The following is a 12839-nucleotide window of genomic DNA, read 5'->3' as shown; positions in this document are numbered from 1 at the left end:
CGTGGAAAAGCCACCGAGGGTCTCACTCATGACTCAGTCATCCGACAGTCCCCCCGGGGATGGGCAGGGGGACTGTGACCTAGCAGTGTGGAATAAAAGTGCTTCCCAAAAAGGCAGCGAAACAAAATCCCTCAGAGCTCACAGGGGCTACAGGGCAAAGGAGCCAGCGGGACGGATGTGGGCTCACCCCCGGAGCTGAGCAGGGAAGTCTCAGGGACACACCACCCTGCTTGTGAGGAGGCATGAGGGGAACTGACCCAGCCAGAGGGAAGAGGAGGCTGGTATGAACCAGGGCTTTGACTTGCAGGCTGGCGTTTATATTGGACCAGGAAGCACCACGAAGCCACAAAGGTTCTTGATCAGGAAGCAGCAAAATGAAGACCCCACTTGAGGGAGGCACTTCTGTGAAGACCATCAGGTCAGGGCTTCTGCTCCAGTCTGGGGTTTCCCAAAACAAACATGGAACCCAGCTGAGAGGTGCAATCCCAGGCCTAAAGGGCAAGGAGCACACCTGTCCCTTGGACCGCTGTGTATGAGTTTAGAAACAGACGCTAAAATAGCGAAGGCTCCGAGTCTCACAACCCTAAGGCCTCTTCCACTCCACAAGCTGGACCAGTGGTTCCAAAGTCACTCCTACACACCAGCTGTAAGCCACAAGAACTGGAGAAGCTGCTTTTCAAACGGACAGTACTGTAGTGTGATCGACAGCGGGAACCAGGGAGATCTAAGGATCTTAATTCTCTAGGGAGGTATCCTCAAAGTGTGGTCCTGGAGGCAGCAACACAACTGGAAACTTGCTAGAAATGCAGCAGCTCCAGGCAGCTTCCCTGGGTTAGGTGACAGGGTAACTTTTTCAGTTGGTGCATCTTCAAGGCAATAAATAGAAGCAAGTGAAAGACTCCCATCCCACCCTCAGGAGAGCTTAAGGGCTGGGCAGAGATAATGGTGATAAAGGACTAAGGACCCACACCCACCATCCTAAATTCCAGGAAGCCAGTAAAAGTCATAGTGGAGCAAAGCTCCCCATCAAGAGAAACTGCAGAGCCCTGAGGGGAGAGACCCAACTAAAGGCCTGAAACTCCACAGGTGGATTCACCCAAGACTGCAGGCTCAAGTCCAGCCACAGACAGGCAATGACCAGCCACCTTGTATGCAGGTAGCCCACCATGCACAAGGAGGCCAGGCCACCCTTGGCAGGCCACCCTCAGCAGCATTGGGCACATGACTCACAACAAGCACCACCTCCACAGCTGCCACACACCTGCCACAGTGAGGAGCAGCCCCACCACCACCTCACAGTGAAGACAGTGGCAGCAAGAGCACTCCAACACCAGCCCTGCACCAGACCACACCTGAGGGCGTGGCATGAGGAATCTGAAATACCTGGCAGGAGCCATCTTGAAGGAGGAAGAGAACACAGGCTGGTCCTGCAAGCCAGGGCTCTCCCCCAAGCTGTGCTGCTTTTCAGGTGAGAACTGGCCACCTCAGAATCCAGAATCCGCCACACTCCGTCCAACTGTAAAACTGCTGCCAGAGCCCACCAGGACAAGGAACCGGGCCCTTACTATGCAGTGAGTCCCCTCCCTATGAGGTTTCCCTCCGAAGACAAATCTTAAAAGATTTGTATTTTCCAGAATGACATAAATACAGCCAGGCCCAAGGCCCGCTCACTTTTTCCACCCAGCCAGTGCAGGAACCAGAGGGAAGAGGAGGGAAAAACAAACGCCCCCTACTGGCAAGAGCTGCTCAGGCAATTCTGTACCCTCTCCCATCTTTTCCTTATTGGATCACTTCTGAAGTTGTTTGATACAGTGAGCCTGCCTCAAACACAGAGACAATGTTCACACAACACTTTCCTTTCTTCATCAGGAGTTTAACAACTTGGAATTCCCCACACTGAACATGTTTTCAAAGTTCTCTGAAAACTGTGTCTAAAATAACTGCTGGCCAAGGGTCAGTCCCCAGTTCTGGACTATTTTTCATTTGTAGTCAGGTTTACTGCTGTGAATTTCTACCCAAGAAAGTACTTTGCTCTTAAGCAGGGTATGGTGCTAGCCAGCCCCCCAAAGAGCAGCTCTCTTAGTGTACACATGCACCCTCAATCCTCCACCCATGGACACCTCAGTATTTAGAATGTCGTGCTGTGCTGGGCCCAGGGAGGCAGAGGCAACTCCTGTCATTTGGGAGTCTGCAGCCCTGAACCTGCCCTGGCAGCTATCCACATCTGTGGCACTTCTGTGCCCAAGTCTTTCACTGACCGTCACGGAACAGGCAGCCACACTGCCCCAGCCCTCACGAGAAGCACATGCTCAATTCTGATCCATGGGCTGGACCCCAAAATTTGATCAACTGAAGCAAACATGTCCCCAAGACCTGATGGGACTTCTTGAAATGACTCTGTGCCCACAGAACCATGGGACAGAAAATGAGAAAATCAAGAGAAGCCTGTTAGAGAGGTGGAGGTCACTGACTAGCAGATGGAAAATAAACGTTTATTTATATCACCATTTATTTACAGAGACAAAACAGGCAGAATCATGTGATGAAGAGATCAAGGCTCAGGAGTCCCTCCCACCTTCAGGCACAGAACAGTCTCTGGACCCTGGAATTCACTCCACCCACCGAGCCCTCTATCCATTCACCAATGAATTGCAGCAGAGTGGCCTGGAGATGAAGAAGAACCGACCAGGGGTCAATCCTGAACCCACGAAAAACATAATAAAGGGTTTTTCTCTTTTAAAAAAAAAAAAAGAAAAGTCTAAAAACACCCAGATGCTAGGACAGTGACAAGATGCTAGGAAGCAAGTGCAAGTGGCAGTTAAAAAGATGGGTTAGAGGGAGACGTCTGAATCCACCTTGTGCTGCTACACAGAACATCATCCCTGGACAATTTACAAAGAGGTGTCTCTCACAGTTCTGGCGGCTGAAAGGTCCAAGGTTGCAGGGCCACATCTGCAAGGGCCTTCCTGCTGGGTGGTCATCACGTGGCCAGAGCAGGCAGGGCAGCTCAGTTCTCTTCCTCTTCTCAAAAACCACTACCCCATCCTGGGGGCCGCACCCCAATAACCTCATCTAGCCCTGATTACTTCCCAAAGGCCCCATGTCCAAATAGCATAAAGAGTCCAATTTCAGGATTAAGTTCCAACACAAGAACGTTGGGGGCCATGTTTAACCCACAGTAGACAATAAATCTAAACTTCAGGTGCAGAAAGCAGAGAACCAATTTAACTGCAGGGCTCAGTCCCTGAAACTCAGTAACTGGCAGCACCCGATGCCTCTGCAGAGGTACCTGAATTCAGAGAATCAGTGTGAGAAAGTCAGTTAACGAAGTGGCAGACAGACAGCCTGCCCGCTCCTCACCACCCGCTTCCTGTCAAGGAAATACTCAAGACACACGGACAGGAAGGAAACCACAGGCCCTGGCCCAGGCAACAGCAGACTCCAGACACTGTACCCACACCAGTCCTCCTCCATTCAGCACTCAGTGGGCACAGGACTGCCAGCGAGAGAGGAGCAGCAGCAGCCCAAGTGGGCCTTAAGAAAACAGCGGGTCCCAAGGGAGGATGGCGGAAGAGGAGAAAGTGCCTGGGCCATCAGGAAGAAGACCTGACAGCCCAGGATTAAAGTCCCACGTGAGGGCTTGGCAGGCCCCACTCACAAATAGGAGTGGGCTTTCAAGGGTGGCCTCCACCATGAAAAAGAAGGCCACGCCCAAGAAGGGGGAAGAGAGTCATACTCCAGAGATAAAAACAGGTATTTCACATTAAAAAGGAAAAAGACACTACAATAAAGGGACATTCAGAGAACCAAGAAGAGCTCTTAGAATTTAAAAGAACAAGAGCAGGAGGGCTGGGTACAACGTAGCTCAGAGTATAGCACCTGTCAGCCATGCACGAGACTCTTGGGTCTGACCCCTGGGACGGACGGACACACACACACACACACACACACACACACACCCCAAAGCAGAAATGAAACAGTCACTACAAGAGATGGAAAAGTTGAGACAGAACTCAACTCAGAAAGTTGAGTGAAATAGACAATGAAAATAGCTTTAAAAGGATAAGAATGAGGATCCACCCAGAAAATGGAGGAACAGGAGCACCAAAAAAAAAATCAATAAAAGACCTTAGTTCCAGCGTTTCAGGAGGCTGAGATGGGAGGCTGAGATGGGAGGATGGCTAGTTCAAAAGAGCTTCAGCAACTTAGCAAGGAACTTAGCAACTCAGCAAGATCCTGTCTCTAAACAAAATATAAAAGGGGCTAGGGATGTGGCTCCTGGGTTAAGCAGCCCTGGGTTCAATCCCCAGGACCAAAAAAACAAACGCACTGTACCAGTCAAAGAGTCCACCAAGACAGCACTTTAAGACACAACGGACAATTCCCATCTTACTGGGCTTAGGTGCAGAGTCCTACCGGCTAGACCAAGGGGGACCAGGGCCTTCAAAATTCTGCACTCTTATCCACTCTGTGCCATGCCAAAAGTGCCAGAATAAAGACCTCTTAAAACATCAGTGTCCTGCAAGATATCCAAAGGTGATGGCAGGAGATACAGAACACAGGACATCGGCCTAAGAGAGCAGCCAAAGAATCCAGGGATGAAGGCAAAAAAGATCAGAGGGGCCAGTCCAGAGAAGCGCAGAGCGGAGGCTCCAGAGCTCCCCCAGGGAGGAGGAACACACTGTCCCCAACACCTGAAACTCCTAGGACAAGCTGCAACACCTGGGGAGTGGTTGGGGTTCTAGGTACATTCACCAAAAAATAAAATAAAAACAACCCACAACAACTTCTGAGGGAGGTCCGAGAGCAGTCACGGTCACTAGCCAGGCTGGGCTGTGCATACCTCCAGAGCTGTCCTGTGACTCCATGGGGAGGGCAGGGGTGCCTGGGAGTGAAGGGGACAACGGGACCGAGCCTCCACCACACAGCCCCAGCTGCACCCAGAGCCTGAAGCCAACAGGAGCAGCAACTCTTCAAAGTCTTCATGAACTAAGGAGCAACAAGAAAAATTCAGCTAGGGGAGACCAGGGAGAGGCATGGAGGCAAGGAGGGGCAGCCGTCTCTCCCAGCAAAACTTACACAATTAATCCATATTTTTCAATTAAACTAAACAAAATTAAACAAAGGATGTGGCCCGATAACAGCCCTTTCAAATCTTAGGGCCTAAAATTCTCTTTAACAGGAAGAGACTTATAATAGGAAGATAAACCCTAGCCACAAGTTCAGTAAGCATTCACATAAACTTAAAACGTTCCCACCATTTAGTCAGGTATGAATAGGGAGGGCACTCAACAAAAAGTTTCGTTTTCTGAACAAAAACCCTCAGAAAACACACAAGGGACGGGGCTGGGGTTGGGGCTCCGTGGTAGAGCGCTCACCCAGCATGTGCGAGGCCCGAGACCCTGGGTTCGATCCTCAGCGCCACATAAAAATAAATAAATAAAATAAGGGTATGGTGTCCATCTACAACTAAAAAATACTTTTAAAAAAACACAAGAGAAGGTCATTCTCTGTGGACATCGGTGCCTCAGTAATCAGCAGCAGCAGCAGCACGGGGCGTTTGATACAATGTAGAAAGCAAAGGTACATCTTGTTCTGTCTTTCCCCAGTCTAAGCCTTGGAAACCAGGGAGCCATCTAGGATTTGGGGAACTCCTGTTCACCCCAAGAGCCAGGTGTTCTAATAGCCACATTTTTTTCTTTTTCCTAAAGCATCTGGCACAGGATCTCACTGCGAAAACCTGAGTGATGAGAAATGGCTACAAGTGACGGGCTGGAGGACAGTGGCTGGCTCCAGGCGGCAGGGATAAGAGTGCAGCTTCTATTTCCTGCACTCGCTGGCCACAAGATCCCATTAGTGAGGATGGCGAAAGGCTAAGGCACAAAAAAACACAGAGCAGGGAGGGTCGGGTGTGGCCTGCTTCCGCAGGTTCGGACTTTTCAAGCAGCAAGTCTGAATCACAGGGAAATTGCCCAAATAAAGAGCTAAGTGGCAAGAGACCATAGGCCTCCACCCTGGCTTAGAGGGTGTGCCGTGTAGAATAGGCTGCAACTGGCAGGCTGGGCCCTAGGCTGACCCCTGGCCCAGCATCCTTCACCTAGGGCCACCTCGAACACATTATCAGCCTGCACCAGGAAACATGCAGCTCAGCTCACTGCTAGACACAGAAGAGCACCCAAACCACCAGATGACAGGACGGCCCCCATGCTGGCCCCCAGGCTGGCCACCAGAGCCTCCATGGGGACACTGCACCCTTGGTGACCTATAAAAACCTCACATGACCAAATCCTTCTTGAAGGGCACTCCATTCTTTGTGACCTACTAGCAAGAATGTTCCCTGATCCTGGATTAGAACCCAAATGCCCAGGACTACTCCAAAAGTTACTGTAACTTTCCTTTTTGAATCTCCCACCTCCATCCTACAAACAAAAAACACTTTCAAGCAAAACAAATTCTTACCATTGTTACATTTTACTAATAAAGAGGGAACATGAAGCATTGGCACAGTATTTTAAAAATTTAGACAGCGACTAATTTTGACAGGAAAACTGGCCTTCATTTTCCTCATTACTCTGGGGCAGCAGGAAAAGGCCGTAAAGCAAGGGGGTAAGAGCAACAAAAGACTATGAACTAATCGCCAAGGTCTGCATGAACCCTGCTAACAAGTCCATCTTGGCTGCCCAGGAACACCCGATTCCCCACCCTTGGCTACCCTGGGCCTCCAACCTCAAGTACTGACACCTGCTAAGATAACACTCAGCCTACCCCAGAACCCACCTGGGTTGGCCTTGTCCACCACCTACACCTGAGAAAGCAGGTGGCCCAAAGACCATTATGCTCATATGCTCCATACTGGGCCAGGCCTCCTGCCACCCAAGACCCAGGCCTTGCCCCAGCAGACCTGCAAGGCCCTCCCTGGACCCCTACTTCCACTCTGAGATTCAATCCAACTCTCCAAAACTGCCTCCCAAGCCAGTGGCTTGTGCTGTGTCCCTCAGTCACTGCAACTGTCTTAGGGCACTTGCCTGGCACCAGGCTGCTGGCCTCTGGAGGACAGGGACCTATACACAGGTCCACAGCTCCTGGTGCCATCCATCCCTGCAGGCTCCCCTGTCTAGAGTGGAGCTGTGAGACACTGGACCTCATTCTACAGTTCAGCCTCACCTCACGTTGCTCTCAGAACCTAAATCTCTTGCCATCACTGAATGTCCACACTCAGAGACACCTGACAATCCCCCAGGGAACGTGGGCAGGCATCTGCTAAGGAAAAGAAACCATGGAAATGTGACGTGCAAGGGAAAAAGTGCAGCAGCACTCAGGCCACAATTAAAAGCAGCTGTCCTGTCTCCCAGACTTCCAAACTCAACACTCTCTTCTCACAATCCCAGTGCAAGGGGCCTCTCAGAAAAGGTCTGTTTCTCCAAGGAGCCAGGAAAAGGAGAGGGGGAAGGCCAGGGACAGGATGATGTCAACAAGCAGAATCTTGTTGTTCAGCTATTCCCCTAAATTGTCTACTTACAAATATGGCAGTACCCGAAATTTATGATAACCTCAAAACACGCTGAATTAACTCAGGCTCTGGTACACAAATACCTGATCTAATTAGTGTTTTTTCAAACCATGGGTCAGGAACCAGTGGGCTGTGAAATCAATTCAGAGTTGCAACCAGCTCCTCTTTTTAAATAAAATGTATCACAAAAATACATAGCTAACAGTAAAGAACAGAACTATCTCCTGAAAGTTCAGTTTCTGGCTTGGATGTAAATGCTACTTCTAACCGGCATCACAGTCCAGAAAAGCTGAAAGGTGGCTGGAAAATTCTGTTTAAATCACAAATTCTTTTTAAATCACAATTTATGCAAATTCAAAGCTGATGGCTGCTCCCACCTCCAACTGAAGCTTGCTTTTAATTTGAATTGAGTAAAACAACAAATGTTCAATGAAGGACAGGGCATACTTACTGCCACCAATCAAGCAAATTTCTTTATATTTATTCATAGTTACTACATTCAGTTCATGATTTCTATTTTCCCCCATGCTAATATAAAACCCGGGTGTGGGAGGAAAAACAGGAAAGGCCTCAGCAACCTTCATTAACATTTACTAAAGATGGTAACCCACTTAGACTACAGCAGTCAACCTAGAACCTCTCACAAGAGCATTCAACAATGGCTCCTGCCTGTAGAAATTAAAAAAAAAAAATCTTTATTTCTAATTTCTTCGCCAAATATAATCTGGAATATAATGACTGTAATGTTTGCAAAAGTAACAATAATGGCATGGTGGGTGGCAGTATGGTCTTCAAGGCAACAAAGACCTAGTTTCCAATCACAAGTTTGCCACCAAATACCCTATCTTACCTTGATCCAATCATTTGCATTGGTTTCCATGGTTATAAAATAGTTAAAATAATACCTATGTCTCAGTGGTACCAACAAGAATCGTAAGACGGCTAAGTACGATTTGCAAGACACAAAAAATGGTCTTCAGACTAAAATGTTCCTCATTCTAGCTATTTTATAAGCATTCCTGCCCAGGCCACCTAAATTCACTCTGTAGTCTTTCCAAAACATTTAAGCCAACTCCTTAACAAGTGGAGGTCAGGACAGTGAGGACGGAGGAGGGACCGGGAGGAGGGACCGGAGATCCATCCCAGAAGGCAGGAGTACTTCTCTCCAGTTTTATCTCTGCCAAGGGTCAAGGCCAGGTGTGCCTTTAGTGCAATACTCATCCACAGCTTCTAGGGAGCCCTCCCCTGGCAGCAGCAGCAGCTGCTAATTCCTAAGTTTCTGGAGGGATGGGAGAAGGAATGTTATTCCCCAAATGGTACACCAAAATCTTACACAGTTTGTGAGTGTAAGTAAGCACAGGGATGACTGTCAGAAGCCACTTTCACACCTCTAACACTCCAACAGCTGAAAAACTGGTCTTTCCTACTGAGAAAATTTTCATCTTTAAACTCAGAAAATAAAAACTCCTGCCTGTAACATCACCTAGGAAATGCACTCTTTTTGAGAGGTGAAGTTATTAAAGAAAATATATCTTCTTTTCTCAAGATGAAAAAAGGAAAAAAAAAAAAAAAGCCCTAGACCAGAACTACCTGGTGTCCACGGAATACTAACTTCAGAGCACTAGCCACAGGGGCTTTTTACCTTTTTGGTAAGTGGGGGAAGGGAATTGAACTCAGCAGGGGCACTCAACCCCTAAGCCACATCCCCAGCCCTATTTTTATTTTATTTAGAGATAGGGTCTCACTGAGTTTCTTACTGCCTCACGTTTGCTGAGGCTGGCTTTGAAATCATAATCCTCCTGCCTCAGCCTCCTGAGCCTCTGGGATTACAGCCTGTGCCACTTTGCTTTGTACATTTTCAAACTGATTCACTTTCCACAAAGGTTGAGCACCTAAGTAACTGAGGCATTTGTGCTTAGATTACAACCTGATTAACACATTATAAAAGTCAGTCTAAAGGAAATATTGATAAAACTTTTAAAATCATTCCAAGAGATCTTTCTTGCTCTATAGACAAGAAATTATTTTTCACCCAGCTCACCAACCTTGAGGCCTCTAAATTCAAACAAGCAGGAGCTTTAGGAAATGACAAAAACCACATCTGATTTTTACCTAGTAGTCAACACATAAAATGTAAAACTCTTTTAGATAAGATTTAGGAACATTCTTCAAGTATCTTTCCATTCATGATTCCTTTAAAAAAGAGCAAACTTGGATTAAAATCCTAACTGCCATTAAAAGTAGTAACTTTGATTTCCTATTTTTCTAGGTTTCAAACCAGAACAATGAAATTGTTTTCTTTTTATGATTAGAGAGAGAGAGAATATGATCTCTCTGGACGAGGGTCTCAGATTCCTGCTCCTCAGAGCCAAGGTCTAGGCATCCTGCTTCTGGGCCCTGGATTCAGAGGAAGGAGCTTGTTGCTATCCATATTATAACAAATAATCCAGGAGGATATTTTTGGTTGTTTTCTTAAAGCTCTTCTGTTCACTGATTTAGCTACAACGCTAGGAAGAGCAACACTTTAATGACATGCCCTAACTTTTATCCCACTTTGTTACCATTTGTGAGTTTACAAACATTACAAGTTAGCCAAGGATGCTGTTTCCCCACTCCCAAAGGGTTGAAAACAGTCCCCTAAAGCGAAAAAACTTTAATGCATTCTTGTAAATTTGAAATTCAACTCCTCTGATTCCCCCAAAAAGTCGCTGGTAGGCCAAGAGGCCACAAAGTATCCACAGAGAGGTCTGCTGCAAGGAACTCCTCTCCTAGCCATCAAAGTCTCAAAGTGAAAGCCCAGCGTCCGGCACTGGCTGGCTGGGCCAGGCCCCGGGACGCTCCAGCGCGCGGTCCCAAGAATTCCCCCTTCCCGGTTTGCAGGCTCGCACTTTCCCCGCGGCCCGCCCAAGAACCAAAGGCTCCAACCCAGGGCAGCCAGGAGACTCGGCTGCACCTTCCTGCACCCCGCCCTGCCGCTTGCTCCGCGGGGCCGCGCGGCCCGGGACCAGTCACTGGGGCGCGCTCCCAGGTCCCCGCCCTCCGCTCAGTCTTCCGCCCGGTGGCTCTGGGGGTCCTGGGGGTCTCCTAGGAGACAGACTCCGGGGGCCCGGGCCCCTGGCCTGCCCAGGGACCGAGCGGGGCCTCCAAGGGCATTTATTCACATCCCTTCTCCCCGGGGATGGGGCCGACGCGGGCCTGCAGCTCCGAGTTGGGGACCGAGGCGAGCGCCGAGTGCGAGGCGCCGGCATCGCACATCGCGACCCAGGCCGTGGTCCCCAGGCCCCTCCACTCTTACGCACACCCGAGACCCGGCCGCCCGGGCCAGCGAAAACCGGGAGACTCGGGCCCGACGTGGGCAGCGGGCCCCGGCGCGACCCCGGAAAGGAGAGCGTGGGGGGGGGCCGTGTTTACACCGCCAAGTTCCCGCTTCCGCCGGCCCGCATCCCTCCGCCCCGGCGGCGCCCCGGCCTACCTGCATGCCCGGCAGGCCCGACTGCACCGGGGAGTGGGCCATGGCGCTCCGGACGGCCACTTCCTGGCACGGGACGGCCGGACCGCGGCGATCCGCGCGGGCGACCAGGCCCGCGGGCCGCGCGGGAGCCCGAGGCCACCGCAGCTCCGGCGGGTCCCGGCCGGCCGGGTCTCAGCGGCGGACGGCGGGCCGCGTCTCCATGCACTGAGCCGGGAGGGGCTGCGGGGGACTGGGGGCCTCGCGCGAGCTGCTGCTGCTGCTGCTGCTGCTGCTGCTACCGCTGCGCCGCCGCGATGCTCGGCTGCAGCAGGGCGGCCGGGGCCCGCTCGCGCTGGCCGCCTGGAGCCGGAGTGGGCGCGCACAGCCCGCCGAGCCCGCGAGCGCCGAGCGCCGCCGCGCCCCGCCCCGCCCCGGCCCGGCCCCCGCGTCCGCCCCCGCGGCCCGGCCGGGGACCCCGCCCCGCGCTTCCGGGAGGGGGAGGGGGAGGGAGGCCGGCGGCTGCCGGGCGCCCTAGGCCGCGGCCGCCGCGCCGCCACCTGGCGCGCAGGCCGGGTTCCGGCGGCTCCCGCGGGCGCTCGCGCTGCCCCCGGGCGGCGGGGAGGGGGCCTCCGCCGGGGCGGGCGCTCGGCGTGCCGGGAGGACCCGAGTCGGAGCGGGCTTGGCGGCGAGCCTGGGCCGCGGGGGTGCGTGCGCACCCCACTCCTGCTCCGCCGGCGGCTCCCCGCGGTCCAGGCGAGCCCCCTCCCGCGGCCCCAGGGGAGACGGCCCGAGGCAGGGTGGGGGCAGTGCCCAGCGGGGCCCCAGCCTCTGGCCTGCTCCAAAGGACAGGGCGGAGCTTCTTGGGTGTCTGGCGAAGTTTCCAACCCGCCCTAGGAGGAAACCGAAAGGGGAGAGGCCGAGGGACGGCGAGTGCCCCGGGTTTTCGCGGCTGCAAACGGCCGCGCTCGGACTGGCGGGCGCCGAAAACTTGGCTCAGTGTCGGGGCTGGACCCCACCGCGCGGACCCCGCACCCAGGCGGGCGCGTCCCCCCGCCAGAAGAAGTCAGGGAGGAAGGGAAGACAATGGAAGGAAACTGTCCAGACTTCCCCAGCCCACAGCCTCCGAAAGCCCCAGGCCCCCTCGGAGCACCAGTTCTGCCTTTAGCCACTCCTCTCCAACGACCGAGGGAAAGAGTGAGGAAGGAGTGGGGCGACGCTGCCTCCACAAGTATTTTATTTACTACGGCAGGTAGGTAGGAAGAGGTCTGCGGGTCACTGACCATCGCTGCCTCGAACTCTGCAGCGACCTGACACCGCTCTTGGCCCTGAGTACCCACTCTGCGCCGTGGCTGTGCGAGGTTAGGCATACCAGGTGAGTCCCCAGGAGCTCAGACGATTGGAAGCAATTCTAGAAGTCCTCCGCGGAGGTGAGGAGTGTTTATTCTCTGAGGTGTCATTGTATTCCAAGAACTTCTGTTCCCTCCGGTGCAGTCCATCCGACAGAAATGGGATGCTAAGACTTGACACCCGGTTTTCCTTTGGAAATGGCGGTTTGCCTCAAAGTCACCAAGACACCTTAGAGTATATTCATGGTTGCCACTGAACGCATGAGAAGCGCTGCCACCTCTCAGCATAGGTGACTGATAGAAAGTTGAAAACAGGAGTCCCAATACCCAGGGGGTTACAGTTTTAGATATTGTGTACCCCCAAAAAAGTGGGTACATAAAAAGATGAATAGCAAAATGACCCAAAACATGTGTCCTTAAAATGCCCATTGTCTTCAACCCCAAATTCTACCGATGTATCATAGCCTAAGGAAATAACCCGGAATGCGTAACAATGGATACTAAAAGATGACTGTGAGTTCATGTTTAGCCG

General features: G+C 51.9%; 1 protein-coding gene across 1 annotated transcript in view; it reads right to left on the bottom strand.

Annotated features, from left to right (window-relative positions):
- Positions 1-11399, bottom strand: part of STK24 (serine/threonine kinase 24) — a 99862-nt gene extending 88463 nt beyond the window's left edge. Inside the window, exon 1 of the mRNA XM_081294192.1 lies at positions 10983-11399. Coding sequence (XP_081150318.1) covers positions 10983-11024 — 42 coding nt within the window. The 5' untranslated portion in view covers positions 11025-11399. The remainder of the gene's footprint in view (positions 1-10982) is intronic.
- Positions 11400-12839: the final 1440 nt, after the last annotated feature.

The sequence above is a fragment of the Spermophilus citellus genome (assembly GCF_964194105.1).
Source record: "Spermophilus citellus genome assembly, chromosome: 1".
In the NCBI taxonomy this organism is placed as follows: Eukaryota; Metazoa; Chordata; class Mammalia; order Rodentia; family Sciuridae; genus Spermophilus; species Spermophilus citellus.
This window is presented reverse-complemented; position numbering and strand designations above follow the sequence as displayed.